The 20,896-nt window shown below is 40.9% G+C and overlaps 1 protein-coding gene across 1 annotated transcript in view; it reads right to left on the reverse strand.

The window, feature by feature from the left end:
* Nucleotides 1-20,896, reverse strand: part of Dnah11 (dynein axonemal heavy chain 11) — a 313,176-nt gene that overhangs the window by 68,336 nt on the left and 223,944 nt on the right. Inside the window, exons 62-65 of the mRNA XM_085830726.1 lie at nt 18,132-18,266; nt 12,862-13,032; nt 6,540-6,775; nt 4,345-4,467 (exon numbers count right to left, since the gene is read on the reverse strand). Coding sequence (XP_085686852.1) covers nt 4,345-4,467; nt 6,540-6,775; nt 12,862-13,032; nt 18,132-18,266 — 665 coding nt within the window. The remainder of the gene's footprint in view (nt 1-4,344; nt 4,468-6,539; nt 6,776-12,861; nt 13,033-18,131; nt 18,267-20,896) is intronic.

Genomic DNA, 20,896 nt, shown 5'->3' on the forward strand with positions numbered 1-20,896 from the left:
CTCTAGAGCCAAAAGGAGTAAGTAAATCTGAGAATGGAGTATCAAAAATCAAGTCCCATTTAAACTGCATGGACTCTTTATACCGTCCCAAATCAAACAAAGCTAAGCAGTATACCCTTTGTGATCACACACAGACATGGCGAAATTATTGTAAATGATAGGATGTTCAGCAAAATGCAAACTTCTTGATTGCTGTTGGAAGAGGAGACAGGATAGGGAAGAAGGGGCCCAAGTGGCTTGAGGGGGTCAGCAGTAATCCAAATGGCAAATGTATACTGACTATTATGCCTTTAAGAGGGATTACAGATGGGTGTAAGCTGTTATGTGGGTGCTGGGAATTGAATTGAGTCCTCAGAAAGAGTAGACAGTGCTGTATCTCCAGCTCATATACTCCTGATTTTATAGTATTAGCATTAAGTATTGAAAGTTTAAAATAAAAAAAAAAACAAAGGTCAAACATTTCTTCTGGGAATGATTAAAGTATCACGGAACATAGAGATAGCCTTTATCCCCAACCTTTTGCTGATCTTCTCACAGCTTAATCTGTGGTTAGTTTACATTCCTGACACCAAAAGACAATGTCGTACCTCAGGAGCTGAGGCCCACTCAGTTAATGCTCACCATCGTCACATATTACTCCTATCATTATTAGTTAAGTAGTCAAAGCAAAGAATATACATTAAATATGTATGTTGCGGTCAGCCTATGGCCTATGGTAAGTTTGTCCATATTGTGCAGTGATTGTTTTCAGGCTGAGCTATGCCCTAGGAGGATCCATTATATGAGCAGCTTTTGACTTCACTTTGGGAAGGATGACCACAGCCTCTGGGTAGCTTCCGAAACTAGAACTATCTGGTAACATCCAACACAGACTGGGAAGGGAATCCTTTAAATTTGTTGGGGTGTATTGAGAATTTGGGGCCCATGGATATGTTAAATTACACCAGGAAAACCACACCCAATAGCTTATTGAACATACCCAGACTAAAGGGGAGTGTAATTCCCTCACCTAAACCCCTGCAAAGTGATGGCCATCTATCACTGGGATGGCACAACCCCACACCAACCTACCATCTGGGACCTGGTACACTGATAACAGGGCGAGGACTCCTTAGTCAACTGCCTGCCTGCCCTTTAGGACCTGGCCAGGAACTGTTGTTTCCTGCTTCTAACTTGTTTCCTGCTCTGGACCCAGTTTGGCCTTTCATTAAGCTGAAATCTGCAGCTTCACTCTCAACCCTGTTTCCAGCAGGCCCAGCAGCAGCCCCTCCCGACAGTGGCCTGGTCCCTTATCTCATCAGTACAGACTCTCTCAGCCACTTCTGAAACTTCTTAGACTCTGCTCCAGCTTTATAAACTTGTGTTTGTTCAGCAAATCATATGTATGAATGCAGATATATTTACTATGTGCTGTGCGATATGAGACTTAATATTAGTAAATAAGACTCAGATAAAATAACCTGCATTCACTTCAGCCAATCTATCAAGACTTCTTCCTCTTTTTTGTTTTTGTGGTTACACATTGATTCTTATTACTTTAAAACAGTTTACTGTAAATAGAGAGTGTGGCTCACAGTGTTATATAGGAATCTCTTAGGCCACCACTGGTCCTAAGTATCTGTGGGCATTTCAACACTGTACAGTCATCAGAAGGAAACCCAAGCTCATTAAGCTGTATCAGGTACCCACAGGAAGCAAAACCGGCTTTCTCTCCCTGTTCTGTTTTTGGTTATACTTTTTTTCTTCTTCTTTTGTGATACATTAAAAAAACAATCCTTTCGCTGATATATTTACTTTTTCTCTACCCAGACTGTCATAGCTCCAGAAATAGAGTTCTACCTCATCATTCAATTTTTGTCCTGGGTAACCTTTTAAAAAAATTTTTTAAAAGGGATACAAAGTACGTTGCTCCTTTCTACAGAGATCTTACAGTGAGCTCAGAAATGAACAAAAATAAACATATTGAACTGGAGCAGAGAAGGGGGGGAAGGGAAGGGAAGGGAAGGGAAGGGAAGGGAAGGGAAGGGAAGGGAAGGGAAGGGAAGGGGAAAGAGAGGGAGATGGAGGGAGGGAGGGAGGGAGAGAGAGAATGACATAGGTTGTGCTGAGTGGCAGACATTTAATGTGGACAATTAGGGTGCAGTGGTATGGCTTAGTGGGTAAAGCATGGCTGTCAATAACCCTGATGGCTTCATTGGATCTCTAGGGCCCATTGGTGAAAAGAGACAATAGCCCCCTGCAAGACTCCTCTGACCACTACAGGATGCCATGCATGCACATGCTACCCTTATCCCTAAATATCTAAGATTTAAGAAGAAAGCAACCCCAGAAAGTAGATGAGTAAGAGTTTGATTATATACATACCACTAATAGAAATTCACCTGAGAGGTGACAGCACCAACTCATCTGGAAGACTTTATTAAGAAATGCAGGTGTAGCAGTACAAGCCTGCAATCCCCAGACTTAGGAGATGGTAACAGTGGTGTCAGGGTCTGGATTGTTCTGGTCTGACTTTGTGAAGAAACTTAACGATCCCTGCACGTCTTGTGTCTAAACTCAAGACTCTCCATCCTCCAGACGCCACCACTGCACATAGCTTCAGCAGACATCATGTCTTAAACTTATCAGTGCTGAGAAATTTCAGATCACCCAAATTCACGTGTGATGGAGAGCCATCACATTTTTTTACACATAAATTAGGCTGTTGCAAGTTGATGTTAAAGCTCGAAGAATACATATTTCACTGACAAAAATTTTAGGTCTTCATAATAGAGCCAGCATCTTAATGACAAGGATTTCAGTTTGGCACATCCCAGTTTCTACACTGTTCTTTTAACACATCATGCAAAGCTGCAATTATATTTATGTTAGGAGTTACGATTTGTCAGGAGGCTTATTAGATTTTCTAAATTCATGTCTGGGTAAATTTTGGTTTATTAAACAATTATAAGTTGTCAGTCACTCTAAATTGATTTACTTGGGGAGCTGTTTAATAAATACCATAGTGATTGACTGGAGACTAAGAGTTAGTCACCCTTCCTCTGCCCACTTCCACTTTCAGGAGAAATTCAGCGACACAAAAGGAGACAGATACCTCAGGATAGAGTGGGAGACAAAGAAGAATGAGTTTGGGGAAGTTTTACCTCAGTGAAGAGAAACAAGAAGAAATAAAAAAATAAGTTATTCAATGAAGTCAGTTTAGGAATGATTTGTGTGTTCATCTGTACACATGCACGTGTGTGCATGCGAGAGAGGAACTGTCCGTATCTGTGTCGTGGTGCCTATATGGAGGTCAGAGGCAGGTGCCCATCCTTGCCTTCCATCTTGTTTGAGACAAGGCACAGTGTTATTCTTTACTGCACACATCAGGCTAGCAAGCCTTTTTGAGAGTCTGTTAATCCTCCGTCCTCCACCTCCCACCTCATAGTAGGATGTCTGGCATAGACAAGAACCACCACATTCAGCTTTATGTAGGATATAAACTCAGACCCTATGTTTGCACCACCATGTCCTCATCCTTAAAGATGACCTTTCAACTAAAGCAGCCTAATCTCTTTCCCCAGGCAGGCCTGATTAAAGATGTGACTCCTGCTTCTGATGAACGACTCACCTGAAGTGCTTTTGATGCCCCTAGGAGGATGTTTGGGTATGTAATGCCCCAAGGGGAATGAAGCCATTTGAACAGTTACACCTATGACTGGGAGTGAGGTTGTGATCAGTCCCCTTGTTGGTAACCCACCAGTAGGTGTGTGGGTGTGGTTTCAGGAACATCGAGATAGACTCTCTTTTGAGACACACACACACACACACACACACACAGAGAGAGAGAGAGAGAGAGAGAGAGAGAGACAGAGAGAGAGACAGAGAGACAGAGAGAGATAGGAATGTATTAAGAATTGACACATGACTGTTCTATATTACTTTATGCTATTACATGCTATTATATTACTATGTGTTGATAAAAATTGGTCATTTAAAGTCTATTTTGATAATATACTAACACAAGTGGTATGTAGAAAGGATAGACAAGAGTGTCCTGCAAGTTGCTGAGGTTAGAGTAAACTGTATGAATTGAGCATGCTGGACTGTTCTCAGACAACAGTATATCCTCAGTCTATGATGCTGGAAGTAAATACATGGGGGGAGCTTGCCAAGTAGAATGAGGAGTGAGTTTCAATTATCTGAGGTTGGTTTGGCTGCAGGGTACAGCCGTCATAGAATGGAGTTCATAAATGTCACCAAGTAGATGCCAGTGGATGGTGTCTGTATATGAGGCCAAGAACCAGAGATAGCAGCAATTCAATTGGCACAAGGCATAGCTTTAAGAAACAACATAATACGCACTTTCCTTTCTTAGTGGTGTTCCTGCCGAGCAGAGGACCCAGGACTGGATCCACTGTCTCCTTGAGGTTCTCAATTAGGATGACATCACCGAAGGCCAGGGCTGTCTCAATGGTGTTTAAAAACCTGAAAGTATAGTCAGAATCCAGATAGTAAGCAAGGTAAATGTAAAGAAGCACAGAAAAATGTTCAAAATTATCATGATTAAACTGTACTTTAAACAAACTTATAGGAAACTTTATAGCACGGTATAAAGGAAGCTTTTATAAAAGAGTGCTTGGTCCCCTCTCAGGATTACACCAGAAATTAGGGGTCATATTTTGAGAGAAACGTTATAATCCAATATTAACTAACTGCTGCTGATAACAATCAGTGTTTGAAATAGCTACAAAGGCTCTAAGTATTACATACACACACACACACACACACACACACACACACACACACTTCATTTGCCCATTTAGACAAAATGAAGCTAAGTCTGGAGATATGGCTCAGTGGTTAAGAGCTCTGGCTGTTCTTCCAGAGGTCCTGAGTTCAATTGATAGCAAGTGCACATTGGCTCACAACCATCTGTAATGGGATCTGATGTCCTCTTCTGTCTGATGCCTTATTCTGTCATGCAGATGTACATGCAATTAGAGCACTCATATACATAAAATAGATAAATAAATAGATATCTATCTATTTATTTATTTATTTATTTATTTTTGACAGATACAAGAAAAGACTTTGTTAGTGAGGTAGGGCAGGAAAGGGTGGGACAAATCACAGTCACCACTATGGAGTCACATAACTATGAATTCCAACTTGGGGAAGGACAGTGAATAATGTAATCTAGACTCGTATCTTCCTCTTTGTCTTTCTTGTCTTTCATGTCTCCCTCCTTGGGATCTGATTTGGCATTGTTCTGCATGGCTTTGTCATACTTGTATGTGTGTGTGTGTGTGTGTGTGTGTGTGTGTGTGAGAGAGAGAGAGAGAGAGAGAGAGAGAGAGAGAGAGAGAGAGAGAGAGAGTCTGTGTATGTGTATGTGAGTGTGTGTGTCTGTGTGTCTGTGTATGGGTGTGTGTGGGGTGAGTGTGTGACTGTGTGTGTGTATGTATATGGGTGTGTGTGTGTGAGAGAGAGTATGTGTGTGTGTCTATGTGTGTGAGAGTGTGTCTGTGTGTGTATGTGTGTGTGAGAGAGTGTGTCTGTGTGTGTGTATGTGTGTATGTGTGTGTGTGAGAGAGAGTGTGTCTGTGTGTGTGTGTGTGTATGTGTGTGTGAGAGAGAGTATGTGCGTATGTGTGTGTATGTGTGTGTAGGCCTAAGGCCAATTTTCAGTATTGTTTCTCACGAGTTATCTGCCTTATCTGTACTTACTGCAGCAGCCCCCAAGATGCGCATGACACCATCTTCCCAGTGCTGGGATTTCAATTCATATCTCGATTTTTCTGGAGACTGAACTCAAGTCCTCATGCTTTCAGGGCAAACACTACTGACAGCTTTCTTCACAGCCCTCGGCTTCTATATTTTTAAGTTCCACAAAGTGGCAAACTATTACTTATTTCATGCCTGCTCTCCAAAAACAATCTCTCCCTAATCAAAGTAATGTTTGAGGATTGGCAAATTCTGTGTCTCAAAGCTGCAGAAACTCCGGAGTTCACTCAAGGCTCAAGGCAGGGGGTCCAAAAGAATACATTCAACTCTGAATTAAGGCCAACCAGAGTTTACAGCATCCAGTTGCTGAGACCTCACTGTAATGGGATACAATGACATGGCACCTAAGCAGACTCAGCTTTCAAAAATGACCAATAAAGCTAGCCTACGAGATTAGGCATCCAGTGAAGGAACCTGTAACCATGGTAGCATCCTCCCTAGGCAAAGAATACATTCAGAGCTGTGACTGTAATCATCATTAGCCTACAGGCATGACTCTTATGTTACCATATACCCAGCACTCCACAGAAGGAAGGCATCACATTTCCATCCTTAACCCAAGGAATTCATATATTTTCAATCTCAGATACAATTTTTTTTCCTTCATCTAATTGGATGCTGCCCAACATGAATGTCTTTCAACAGAAATACTTTATAGGAAATATAAGCTAGCAAATCGACAAGTGGAACCAAGCTGTGATGCTGTAAAGTGGTAGAAAGGTCAAGGCTTTATCCAGATCAGACCCACTTCCCTGCAGGTAACACCCACATACCCTTTCTGGCCTAAGTGTGTGACTTTCAGGTCAGGCCCATACTTATTCTTGATCCACTTAATTCCCTGTTGCTGGGGATCGATCATCAGGGGCCAGCGCTCGCAGTGAGTTAGAATGGTGGCATTTTCAGTTGACATCCTGTCGCTGGGTAGCCCTTCGTTATTCCAGGTGGCAATTGTAGCATCGTCTGTCAACATGGCAATCAAGTCCAGCCCTTCTGCTATTGGGATGGAAACCTTTGAAATCAAAGTTGAATGGGATCAGCTAGCAGCGTGACAGAGGAGAAGGGCTGATGGTGGTAGACAAGAAAATGAGCCCGAAGCCAAGAGAAAATGAAGTCAGGAACACATGTGAAATCTCCACAGACTGCTCAAAGCCAGATGCAACTTGCATTGTGAACCTGACTGAACACAGACCTTTCAGAATCTTGTCAGCTGTGAATTCAGGAACTATTTTATTCACTGCATCCACCTTGCCTCCCTTTCTGGAGTGGGTTAATCAAGTCTGTGCAGTTTTCTGAAACCACACCACTGTCACCAAAATGAGCAAGATTAGGTAACCTTTCAGGGATAAAGCCTTGTGCTCCCCATCCTGGGCCTCGGAACCTATTGCCACTTGCTGCATTTTTTTTTCTGTCAGTCTTTCCCATGTCTTCTTTATAATCTCAGCCTTGCTCTTCCATCCTCTTGTTGTAGCGCAAACCTGCCTTCCCCAAGCCCAGCAGCTCTCAAACCCAGGCTGTCTGTCTATTACAGTCAAATGGGATCTTAAATCTCTCAATAGGTTTCATCTCTTTAGCCCAATGGCAGCTCCAACTGACATTAATATATTTAGATAGTTTTTTTTTTTCCTTTGTAGCTTTATTCACCATGAATGTGTGCCAGAGAAACATGCCTAGGAGCTAACTTTGCTTTTAAAGTGTTTTCTTAAGTGGAGACACTTCATATTCTGAGTACTCCCATCACTGAAAAAGGAGTATGGGCAGGAGTGGCCATTCTTCTCTGAAGGCCACCTGGACCACCGCCCCTCCATCCTTAGCAGAAACATTAGCTCAGAGGCTGACATGGTCTGGATGTACACAGTTCTCTCTGTATCATTTCACCTGGCTGATTACTTCCCTCTGGTCCCTATTGGCTTTCCAAGTTTTGCTATTAACTCTCAAGTACCTGAATGCATAGAAGGAACCTCCTCTCTGTCCATCCTAGGGAGGCATGTGGGAACAAGAAGAGCATATGTATCTTCCTCTTTAGGTACCTGTCTCTCTCCATGCACAACATGTTGGATTGCAGTTACTGCTCTTGATTTTAGAACACATGAAACTATCTTACAACTCACTTGACATTTCAAATCCAATTCTCTTGATTTTGTACCTCTCTTCCCTCTTTATATACCTTAACAGCGTTAGGACATCTAGGCTGTTACCTTACCATGGGTTTTCTTTCTTATGGCAAGTTATACACAACATACATATGGCTTTTTAAATACCCATAGCCCAGTAGCAATACGTACTCATGGCATCATGGGGTTATCACCCACCTCCATCTACAGACCTTTCTCATCCTCCCAAACTGAATCTTGTGTCTATTCAGAACATCCCCACCCCCACCCCAGCTCCAGCATCTACTACCTCTGTGTCTGTCATTATGAATCTGAATTCTCTGCCTCTCACAAGTAGATTCATACAGGGTTTGTTCTAATGCCTGCATCATTTCAGTCAGAGTTATGTCAGCTAGACTTATCCACACTTCAGATTTCCTGTTTTATGTTGTATAGTATTCTAATCTTTGTCTAAGCCACATGAAAAAAAATCCATTCACCTGCCCCTGGATTTCTTCCACCTCTTGTTTTGTAATTAGCAATATTTCTAGGTATTTGAGCATACAAACATATTCTGGAATCTCCGCTTGTATTCCTTTGGGGCATATATTCATGAGTAGGGTTATTAAGTCATAATTGCAATTGTATGCTTAATTTTGATTTATCTTACTATATTTCATCTACTTTCAGCTAAATCCAGGTTTCCAGCTAGCCTAAAATATGCCTCTTATACTTTAATTTTCTTCTGCCAGTTCCATGAACTGCCTGCTTTTTACACTTTTGACTATCTGCCTGAAAACTTTGTGCCTGGCTGGATTCAGTATCCCTGTCTTCTTATGTCATGCTTAGACCTTGAAGCAAATGTCATTATAATGACTATAGTCATGATAAATAAAGACTTCTGTTCCCTTGGGGACCTCCTATGCCAAGATAAAGGTTAACCCACTGTTCCTGATGGGATACGGGGGATTAAAACACATACTCTTGTGAGTTCTGTCACTCACCTCCACTCCTCTGTGTAATGTCATCTATATGACAGAATTACAGGGGACACATCGCACCTCCATATTAGCAGATGCATCAATTCATCGACATCTCCCTTTAACTTCTAACATTCGGACTCTTAAGCTACCTGACGTGCTTCTGGGTTTGCTTCCTAGCACTGCAAAAAACAAACAAGCAAGCAAGAGCTGCGCCAAAGGAGAGAGTCATGCTGGGAGATGGGTTTTCAATCCTATCTAGTGCTAGATAAGCTTAACGGAAAGAGAAGTTGATGGCTGGGAGACACAGGAAGGCCTCAGGGAAGATAATCCTGGGAAGAGGAGTAAGGCAGTGCAAAGGCCTGAGATTGAACTACTTGGAACATTTATGAAGTGGATGGCAAGGCAAGAGCAGAAGAGGAAGGGAATCAGACTGAGGTCCAGTGAAACAGTCAACAGCCTGTGAAAGTCTGACACCTTTGGAGAATGTCTGGATTTTGTTCTGAATCACTGAATGGAGAATCATTCAAGGGATTTAAGGAGAAAATGGACATACTTTTTTTTTTTTTTTTGAAAGGGTGATATATTCAGAGGCACTTTAAGGAACAGGCAACCTATCCTAGACTTGTAGAAAGGTGTTTGTGGGTTCTTATAGCAATCTAAGAGAACATGATGGCTTGGGCCAGCATAGCAGTACCAGAGGTGGCAGAAAACACTCGACTCTCAGTATATACAGCTTCCTGGACAGATTGGGTGTAGATGTGACATAAAACGGAATATGGGAATATGGGAGGTGACAGCAGGGAGTTGCCAATAAACACAGGAAAAGCTGAGTGGAGGAGGTTCTAAGGGCAAATCAGGAGATCATACTACCACATCTGAGGCAACTTTCAGACATTCAAGTACAGGGACTATATAGTCTGGGCTGGAGGCACACGTTGGGAGGTCAGCAACATAAGGATGGTGTGTACAGCTTGGATAAATGATGAAGATGGTGTGAGTGGAAAGGGAAGCGGTTGCAGGTGGAAGCCCTAGATGTCAATGTTAACAGCTTGGAGCATGGGGGTAGGACTGGGAGACTAGACTCAAAGACACTCAAGAACTGACCAGCAAAGTAAGATCACAGAGGGTGGTGTTTTCCAACCAAGTGAAGAAAGCATAGATGTCAGGAGGCACAGTCAAGTCTGTGGAGCGCTGCCAACAGGCAAACTCAAGGAAAATGCCAAACCTTAGTACTGTACACAAACTCTGACAGGCAGATGTTGGGATAAAAGCTTGTCTAGAGTGACCAGGAGTGTGCAGGATAGGTTGACCCTCTAAGGATTCACACAGAAGGCAGCGTATATGAGCCTAAACAATGGTCAGGGATAGATTAGCTGTGTTTCTACACTGTCATGTTGCAGATGTCAAATAACTCTTATCCTTGCATGCTTTTGAGCACTGGTCTATTCTAGCTTTCTGTGTCCCCTACAGAAGGACTTGGTTGTAATTCCAAAGTTTTAGGATATATTTTAATGTCTTGAAAGACAAGGGTATCTTATGGTTCTATTTTAAAATTATCTTGGCTGTCCTTAAAAGCTTATCCTGCAACAAACTGTACAATCATTGAGTCAAGTGAAAACACAATTTTCCTTGGTGCTCTAACTTAAATCAAATTGAGTTTATTCATTAAATAAGCCATGACTGATACACTTAGACTATTTACATATAGCATATATAGTAATATAAATTAAATATATAGTAAATAATAATACATATTAAAATAATATGTATTGTTCAATCTATGTGCCTTTCTGAGAACATTTGAGGACAACTAATTCTCAATGTTTGGAGGATACCTTACCAATGTCTAGGTCATCAATAAATGACATGCTTGTTTTATAGATTTATAATTTCCACAAATCATACTTGATAATTGGTTTGTATCCAAACCAATAGATAGCCTAGGATATTCTTCAGGCAAACTGACAATCCAAAGAAAGGCAGGAGATACCCACAGACACACAGAGGTCCTATATATTGAGGAGAAATACAGGAACTGTTAGAAAAAAATTCAGTTAAACAGTAGCACTGATGATCACATATCTTCTGTTCCCACCACTACCACCACCCTGCCATGGCCACCCTCTCATGGCCACTGCACACATCCAGGATATGAGTTCCCACCTCACTGCCACTTAATATGGAGGAAAGCGTGGTAAGCAGCTGAGAAATGGCCATGTTTGGCTCCACAAGGACAAGCACTTGTTACATTTATGCAGCATGTTCTGCTGGGTCCTGTGGAGACAGGAGGTTCTCTCCTCCTAGCAGAATCTCATCCTTTCTCTCAAACTATGGAGTAGCATCATCCTTTAGTTTAGCTCTGCCCAGAGATGAGCAGAAGAAGCTGGTCAATGTAAAGTCTGTCTTTGTTTGTATGGTGACTTATAAAACACTAAGGATAGATACAGAACTGTGATGACTGAAAACCACATGGGGTTTCCTGGGGGAGGATCTTCAGGTCACAGCTAAACAGGCCTTCTGTGGAAATTAATACTTGTTAGCATATATTACATGGAAATTGTAATTTTGCTTTGGTCACATATTTAAGAGCTCAACTTGGACAAGTTAGTTAATTATAGAATCTTATGATCTCTTCAAAACAGATTATTTTTTCATAGACTCTCAGGTTTTGAATTAAATGAACAACAACAACAAAAAACCCCAACTGATACGGAATTTTCTAGAGGCACAAATGACTTTAGACTAGCAGTTAAAGACCAGTTTTAAAACTGATATAGAAAAGGCAAGTTTCTAGCGAAGAAACTGATTTGGCACATGAGTTTATACCTTAGCACAAGTGAGCAGTTATACCAGGAAGACAATACTCAATAGCTTTCATGTTAGCAGTGAATTTTCTCATCATTCTAGGAGAATGGGGGTTCTTTACTACTAATGGTGAATGTAGAGAGAAACATTAAAGAGGGTATCTATCAGTCTGCAGTAGTCCCAGGATGACCTGGACAAACACAAGAAGAGTCAAGCGTGGAGAAGACAAGATGAAGAAGATAGAAAGATAAGAGGAGAAACAAATGGTGACCACTTTAGAAGTTAAGAGCTGGGTGAAATCGATAGACCGACTCATACCCAATCAGATCTTTAATGATATTTAAAGGTCAACCTTGAAATTTAGAGAGTAACACACATAATATCATGTAAGAAGTCTTCAACTTAAAGCAAGTTTTGAGATTATAGGTGTGTGAAATAATTTAGTTACAATGGGATTTTTCCATGAAAATGATGAATTACATGCCTCTAGTGATGAGCTTCCCCGAAAACCTTGATTTCCTTTAGACCACTGACTTTCCATTGGCATATACGTAGTTGTGAGAAGAGCTACTGTGAACCCTGAGGTGCAGTTGCCTTGGGACACTAACATACAGAAGGTTGAAGATGTCTTGACATGCTAGTAAAGGGTAAGTAGGCTGGGGGGCAACTTATATCAATCACAAGTGTGGTGTCACAAGAAGACTGTGGTCTGGACATCAGGTGGGCTGACTTCCTGCTTTGTGGTGGGAATTGTTTAAAACTTTTGGTCCTCTGTTTTCTCAACCACACATGGGAGAAAATATTTCGACTCTTTGATTTTATGTTGTCTATGAACTTCATGGTCCAAATGTATGTTAAGCTTTTTTTTTTTTAAATGTCATTTTACAAAATGCTGTACTTTAATTTGAAAGTAATCTTGAAAAATCCTTAATAAATATCAATATTAGAAAGAAAACAAAAAGCTGCATGATGTTCAATAACCTAACACTCTGAATCTGAATTTGCTTCCTATTGTCTTGTAAAATGCACCCTTTAACCACGAGTCGATATTCTTTTCATTTCCAGGTACAAATCATCATTAAAATGAGATAAATAGGACAAGATGTTAGAGATGTCACTACAGAGGTACTAGGTACCCTGGCATACATACAGTGGTCACTGATGGGATTCCTTGGCAACACTTTCCTCATGTTGACAGAGTGAAGGATGGGCCTCACCTTCTGCTGAAGAAATGGAATCCACTTGCAGTCCACCAGTTCCTGGCGGTACTGTCTTGTGAAGGATCCAATGTAAGACACAAATGCCGCCGTGAGGAGCACATCTCCACACAGTGTCTTCTCTTGAGTTTCAAAGGACTTAATGGACTGACCCCATCGAATCTTCTCTGACTGAAGGATAAAATTACCCATATGTAATTACAGGGTGAGCGTCAACTTGCAAACGCTTAATGCAATTACCTGACAACACAGTTCAGGGCTATGGCCTCCTGCGCCATCTCTAGGGGGAGAGAGTGGAACTGGGTGGAGCAACTGCTATAATCTTTTGCATGTCTGAAACCCATCATCACCACGCAGTTCTCCCACTCTCTCCAGCCAAGTTCAGCATCACATGACATGAGCTCCTTCATTCACATCTTGGTTTCTCAGTGGTACTAACTCTTTAATCATGATGGGGGCCCTCTTAACGGGTCAATTCATTGCTTCCCTGTCCCTCTGGGAGAACAGAGCTGCTGCAAGTGCGAAATGTTAGGATTTTATGTTTAAAACAAACAAACATACAAAAAAATCTCACTATGCAATGTTGCCTGGCCTCCAATTTGCTGAACTTCCACTTTAGACTCTCCAGTGCTGACATTCTCATGGCTGCGTAATGTCATGCTCAACTACTAGGATTCCTGATGTTACCCTGGCTAGTCTTCATTCTTAACCCCCCCCTTTTTTAGTCCACATCACTATACTGCTTAAACCATCATTTAAAATATATATATATTGGCTATGGGCTGACCAGACAAAGAAAATTGCCAAACATCATTCATGTTAATTAATTAAAACATAAAGCTTAACTAACCACTTATTCTGAATTCTGTTAATTAAAGAATGGTTCTAGTAATAACCAAATTTGGGCCATTTTTCTAGTATAATCATTAAATCAGTGGAGGGAGCTCTGAGCCATTTTAAATGAAGAGAATCAGGACCTAGCTGGCCTCAGTGACAATATGCTCAGAAGCTGTGTTGAACTCCTTCTATTTAGTGGGCTGGTCATTTAAAATCTGATTTACAGGTTAAGTATGTAGAGCCCTTAATATTGGATTTGTATAAAACTGCGATAAATATGTATGGATTGCCTGAGCTGCAGGGTAGTTCACTAATTCACCCCATTTTGAGGCATGTTGAAAATTAATATAACATTCTAAGGACATGAAAATTAATAGGAGCCAAACAAACAGAAATTTCATAGGATAAGGGAAGAGAATGCTACGATCCTCTCTTCCTTTCAAAAACAAAACAAAAAAAAAAAAGGCCACAGGAAATATAACTGATAGATGACACAAAAACTACAATGTCAGCTTCCTGCAAATCATAAGAATCATAAGGTGTGTCCCAGACCCGGAGCTGCTTGTAAGAGCATCTGGGACACTCGTGGTTGTGTCCCAGAGCAGGTAATGCGCTCCATTACCATCCCAGCCACACTGTTAAAGATAGGAAGCACAGCTCTTAGTCGTCTTTTCAGAGTTCATTACTCTCCTTCCTCCACCACAGACAATACATTCGGTTCATTTAGGACACCTCCGCTCATCTAGCCCCCGTCTGTGTTGTTGCTTTGTAAATGATAATAAAGTTTACCTACCTCATTCTCCAAAACACCCCTGGACTTGAAGATTTACTAAACACAGACTTATTGGCTGTTGAGAGCGTCAATAATTTCATTCCACCACCCCTGCACATAAATCATTACTGACACTGGCTAACAAGGGTTTAAGAGTTGGAACTTGTCCTATAATAAATTTCCGGACAGTTAAAAATCACTATAATTTTATTCTAATGCATTATAGATTGCCTGTAATGTCATCCTGGCTGGGGTGACCCATTTCTAATTTTGAACAGCTGTTCAGCTCAGGAGTTAGTTAATGATTAAATATAAATTGCCTGATTTATTAGTCTGAATGGCTGAGCTTCCAGGTCAATGCTATACAGAGAAAATCATCAGTCTTGATGCTTTTCAGAAGTTAACTGTCTCCTGTTCTAGTCAGAAAGAATTTATCCTCGCAGGAAAAGAACTGACATGTTCAATTAATCCTTCAAAAATATACTTTTCCTACTTAACAACATACAAGCTAGCTCCCTCTTCTTATTGTCTAAATTAGTGTAAGTCCAGACTTTGAGACTATCCCTGTGAATTAGAGATACTGGGAAAAGCCTGTCTCCATCATGATAGAATCTTTAAGTATCTCAAAAGCAATCTAAGTACATGATATTTTTTAATATACCTTGTAAGTGGTAAACACGCCAACTACTTAAGTAGAAGTAGCTGTAAGGACTAGTAATAGTGAACTTCCTCAAGTAACCTGAAGAGTGTTCTCTCTCTCTCTCTCTCTCTCTCTCTCTCTCTCTCTCTCTCTCTCTCTCTCTCTCTCTCTCTCTCTAACAAAAGAAACTCCAATAACCCATTCATTCAACAAATATCTATTAATGTCTAGTCTCTGTCTGGGATCAAGTAGTTCAAAATATATGAAGCTTCTATTATCAAAAAGTTTGTGTTTATATTTAAAGAAAAACACACGAACCCTTATATGTATACACCCCCCCTTCATACACACACACACACACACACACACACACACCACACATGACTCTGGGAATATCAGGAAAGATTAGGCATAAAGAGCGTAACAGCCAGAAGTCATGGAGGATCCAGGCCCAACAGTATCTTCTAGATATGACAGGATGCTTGTACTCATGAACTCACAGCAGCCATGGTTGCCAGAACAAGACCCGAACAAGATCAAGCCAGTCAACACTCAGCAAGAGTAGCAGAGGGTCTCACAATGTTCCACCTCTCACTGAGGAGCTTTTGATAAGTGTAAGATGTTGAAGGCAGGAGAGTGAGCTTTCTTTATCTGCTTTCTTTTTCATATTGTTCATGGTAGGCTGCTCATGATCCAGTGAATGGCCCTACACCTGTGCACATTTGGGCAGTACTAACTGGACTTAGTGTATAATAAAACAAGAAGAAGAAGAAGAAAAGACAAAGTTGGGAAGATGTTGGGGGAAGGGTCTGAAAGGTGTTGGAGTGGCTATGATAGTGGCCTATCTAAATGCATCTTTAGTAAGATGGCCATATGCTTCTTAGTAATGTATTTTTCAGGTTGTATACTTGTAAGCATTCATATACCAATATTGATATCCTACCATCCTGGAGCCTACAGTACCTTATGCTTAAACAGCATCATTGAGATACAATTCTTCTACTATGAAGTTTACTTTTTAAAGTACATAACTGAGTTTTCAGTGCACTCAGACACTTGCATAACCTTCCCCACTGTGTAACTTTACAACACTCTTCTTGTCTCCCCCCTCCTCCACCCCAGAGATCCTTCTCTGAGCCCTAGCAACACGTCCAGCCTTTGATAACTCCTTTGTCTTCACAAGCTTGCCTACTTTAGGAGTTTCATACACCTGGCTCTTCGTTGGTTTGTTAGCAAGGTTTTCTCGAGGTTTATCCATGCTATGGCACTGCATGGATATAGTATATTTCTGTGCAGTTTTTGATGAATCGGAGTTCTTAATAATTTGGACTACTGTAAAGACTGATAAACAATGACATCAAAGTTTTCATGTGGGAACTTATTTTCATTTCTTCAGGGCATATACCAATGATTGCACCTGCTAAATCATGTGAAAACTGTGTTTAACATTTTGAGGAGTTCCCAAAGTGTTTTTTTTTTCTAAAGAGGACGATCTATTTTAAATTCCAACAAACAATACAGGACAGTCACAGTGTCCCTATAGTCTCACCAGCAATTACAACTGCCCATATTTTCTATTATAGCTTACCCTATAGGGCAGGAAGTGGTTACTTTGTAGTTTTGATATGCATTTCCCTAGTGACAAATGTTGAATATAGTTTCATGCCTTTGGCCTATTCTAAGACTTAGACAGAGAAATGTCTACTTAAGTTTCTTGATTTTTTAAAAAAAATTCATAGGAAACATGAGACTCATCACAACTGCACATGGACAGTGCACTTCATGCATTATCCAAATCCCCACTTAAGGTACAAGAAAACAGAGTAGAAAAGCTTCAAAGACTTGTGTCAATCATTTAATGTGATATAACAGGACAAATAAAATTTGGTATCAGCAACTTATCACATCTGAGGTCATGTTCAACTGTGCATGCTCATACAAGGGAGAGTTAATGAGAATTACCTGAAGACTTTTATTGGTAGAAAGCCATTCATTTTACTGTGCCAGTCACCCATAAGAAGAGTGAACACCACAAACATAAACAGTCAGTTTTAGTATAATAGTATTGTCTGCTGGTGTCAGTCAGTAGCAAACTGCCTAGCAGGTGTCCTGAACTCTATATTATATTTTAGGGAAAACCACCAAAGAGAGAAAAGGGTGGGAAAAAATGAGTGGATGACCTGCCAGCCAGCACACCACATCATCTCAAAGTGGCTGAAACTAAATCCTGACAAAACTGGTTAATTAAAGCATTTATATATATACAAACTTGCAAATAAAACAGTCATACTTAAATTAACCAGACACAATGTCTGCACATCCCAGTGGACTTCTTTAGAGTTAGAACAGTCATTCTGAAGCCTTGGAGCTCCGTTTTGCATTTACAATAATGAAAAGTCATGAAAGAAAGTACAAAGCTAATCGCTCAGTTCTAACTCTGTCACAGATTCCCTTTCCCTTTCCCTTTTTCCCTTTTTCTTTTCCCCTTTCCCTTTTTCCCTTCCCCTTTTTCCCTTCCCCTTCCTTCCTTCCTTCCTTCCTTCCTTCCTTCCTTCCTTCCTTCCTTCCTTCCTTCCTTCCTTCCTTCCTTCCGGTGGTAGAAAATAGTAAAATTATAGAAACCAGTGTCTGTTTTGACTGTTTTGACATGGATACATACATTCATACGTGTGTGTGTGTGTGTGTGTGTGTGTGTGTGTGTGTAACTGATTGGTCATTTTTGCTTTGTTTTCAGGCAGAGTCTGGTATTAGTCACTATGATCTTGAACTTGCTTTGTAGCTGAGGATGACCTTGAACTGGTTCTCCTGCTTCCAAACCTCTAATGCTGAGCTCATAAGCATATACCTCCGTGTCTGGGTCTATGGTTGTTGGCTTTCTCCTTCTGGTAATTTGTACCCTTAAGTCTGGGTAATGATTAAATATTCGCCAATACTATGTTTAGTTAGTAATTGAGAACAAATGACCATTCAATCCAAAACCACCAGCCTGAATATTTCATGAGAGTTTTGAAGAAAACTTGCCTCAAGTTCACTGACAAGTTTGTTGGCTAGGTCGATCGTCTTATTGGTTTGATTCACTTCTTCTTGACACCGGACCTTCTCAGCTGTTGCCTTTTCAAATGAAGCTGTAAGTCTGCTCAGATTATGATCCAGATCCTAAAAGAAGGAGTCAAAATCAACTTCAGAGATGTTTCTAGCTATAACAAACATTACAGCCCCTGGAAGCCGCCTGATGACTCAAAAGGAATCCCCTTCTTTCCATTGTTGCTCTTGTACCATGTATATTAATGGAAGAAAGGAAGCTATGATGATGAATAATATGTCACAGGAACCCTAGACAATCGCTTGCTATATGGCAAACTATTTCCTGCTTCCTCTCTCCTGGATGGGGTGCACACTTGATTCAGAGAAATTGAATCGAGCGATAATCTCTAAGACTCAAATACACTATGAGTGCCAACCCCTCTGTTTGGATTCATAATCCCATCCTCCAGGAGTAACTATGCCATTTATTAGTTTAGAGCAGAGACTATTTTACTCTGTAGCTCAGACTTGTTTGATCTCTCAACTGGCCTCCCTCTGCCTTTTGAGTGCTGGAATTATAGGTATGTGCCCGTGCCTGGCTCAGTGACACCTGTGCCAATGGTGAAGGTTTGTTTGTGTTTTTACACCTTCCAACTCTTCATTCTGTACAGAACTGACAGAAGGAAAGAAAGTTTCAGTTACTGGACCCCTTCAGACCACATCAATCTGACTCACTGGATTTCTCTTCTGGGAATTAGGCATTAAGACTTGGTCATGGGGGTTGCTTCATTTAGAGGGAGACCATCCATCTCCAACCCTGGGTGCAGAAAAGCAAGCTGAATCGTGAAAGGTCAAAGACTCTTATAGGAGAAGCAGGATGAGTCAGTGTCAGTTCGTGAGGGTTTCCAAGAGACATTTTGGGGGCTTTCTCATTTCTTGAGAGGCCCAACATACTTTCTACTTTTAGTCATATGATTTTTGTTTGCATCTTAAGACATTTTAAAAGAGTTCACACACAGCCAAAAAGATGTCCGATGGTTATGAGATACCTCACTGTGCCCATCTTATTACTAGTAAGTTCTCAGAGACCTAAGACTTACAACACTGCTTTTATAAGTACATGCAAGTTTCTAAGATCTCTTGATAAAACATGTGGTGAAACACTACTTACTTGTTACTTTATTATTTTAAGATTATTGGTAAGTGTGTGTTATGTGTGCACCTGGATATGTGTATACACATATTGGTGCCCACAGAGACCTGGGGCATTGCATCTCCTGGAGCTAAAGTCACAGAGGGTTGTGAGCTGCCTAGGGTGGGTACTAGGAACTGAACCCAAGTCCTCTGGAAGAACAACAGCTTCATCAAGAACAACTCCTACCTCCTGAGCCATCTCTCCAGACCCTTATTTATTCTTTGGGATAAAGCCTCACTATGTAGCTTTGGCTGTCCTGAAACTCATTCTGAAGACTAGAAAGGCCTTGAACTCACAAAGATCCATCTACCTCTGCCTCCCAAGTACTGGAAGCTAAGTTTTTATTATAATAACATGAAATAGGTCTATAATGTTTACTTCTGTCTTATTTTCCAGTAGAACATAGATGTCTCCAATTCTTATAGATTTGACATTATTCATTCTTGTATATTTGTATTGTAGTATAAGTGCAAGTCATAAAATACTGCACCATTATAAACAATAAGCAACTACATAGTGAGACTCTGTCTCAAAAACAAATAAACAACAACAAAACTAGCTTTATAAAATGCTGAAGCCCACACAAGCTGTAGCATCAGCCATGGATTTGAGGGCTTATAGCCTCATGCCACTTCCTGTTTAAACATACTAATTACTGGGATTGACTAACAGATTTCTGACTCCATTTGAACATGGGTCAAAGAATCTGTACTTCTAAACCAGTCCCCATGCGACACGTGCTACTACTGGTCTGGAACACACTTTGAGAGACACTACTCTAAAGAGCCTGGGTTGAAGTTTCCTTTATAGTCACCCTTAAGCCTTGTTTAAGATACATTACAGATGGCTGTGGAGAAGACTCAGCAGTAGCTGTACAAGAGTGGGGACCTGAGCTCAGGTCCCCAGCAACCAGGTAAAGCTTGGCATAACAGCATGCATTTGTAATCTCACTCCTACATGAAGATGAGAGGCAAGGACTGGAGAATCTCTGTCTGCCACACATGCCTCAGCAAACAAGAGATCCTACCTTAAACAAGGTAGAAGGTGAGGGCTGACACCTGGGATGACCTCCAGACATGTATGCACCAAAGCACATGTGCACCTGTGTGTGTGTGTTCATGCACATACCCCCAGATGACTGATGATGATGATGATTATAGATAGACAGACAGATAGACATATGATAGATAAATGATAACGATAGATGGTAAATAGATGATAGAGATAGATAGATAGATAGATAGATAGATAGATAGATAGATAGATAGATAGATAGATAGGGTTATCTTTGCTGTTGACCTGGTTCTATTCCACCAGTCCTTGGGTATGATGGAAGAGCATGCTGGCTGGGCAGGAGAAGTATGTGGTCAGGTGATCTGGGTGAGGTAGGGTAGTAAAGGTCTATTGAATGGGTTCCCCAGCAGAGAGGAGGGTGTGAATTACTTAAAGAGCTGTTGGAGGAGAAATCTTCTGGGATTACTGGCCATCTTATGCAAACCATTGCCACAGAGAGGCCTTGCAACAGGTGGGTACAACTCAGTGCATTCCTGGGATATTCAGGGAGCCA

Source organism: Mus caroli, unplaced genomic scaffold (genome assembly GCF_978045245.1).
Source record: "Mus caroli unplaced genomic scaffold, Mus_caroli_1 scaffold_14, whole genome shotgun sequence".
NCBI classification, from domain to species: Eukaryota; Metazoa; Chordata; class Mammalia; order Rodentia; family Muridae; genus Mus; species Mus caroli.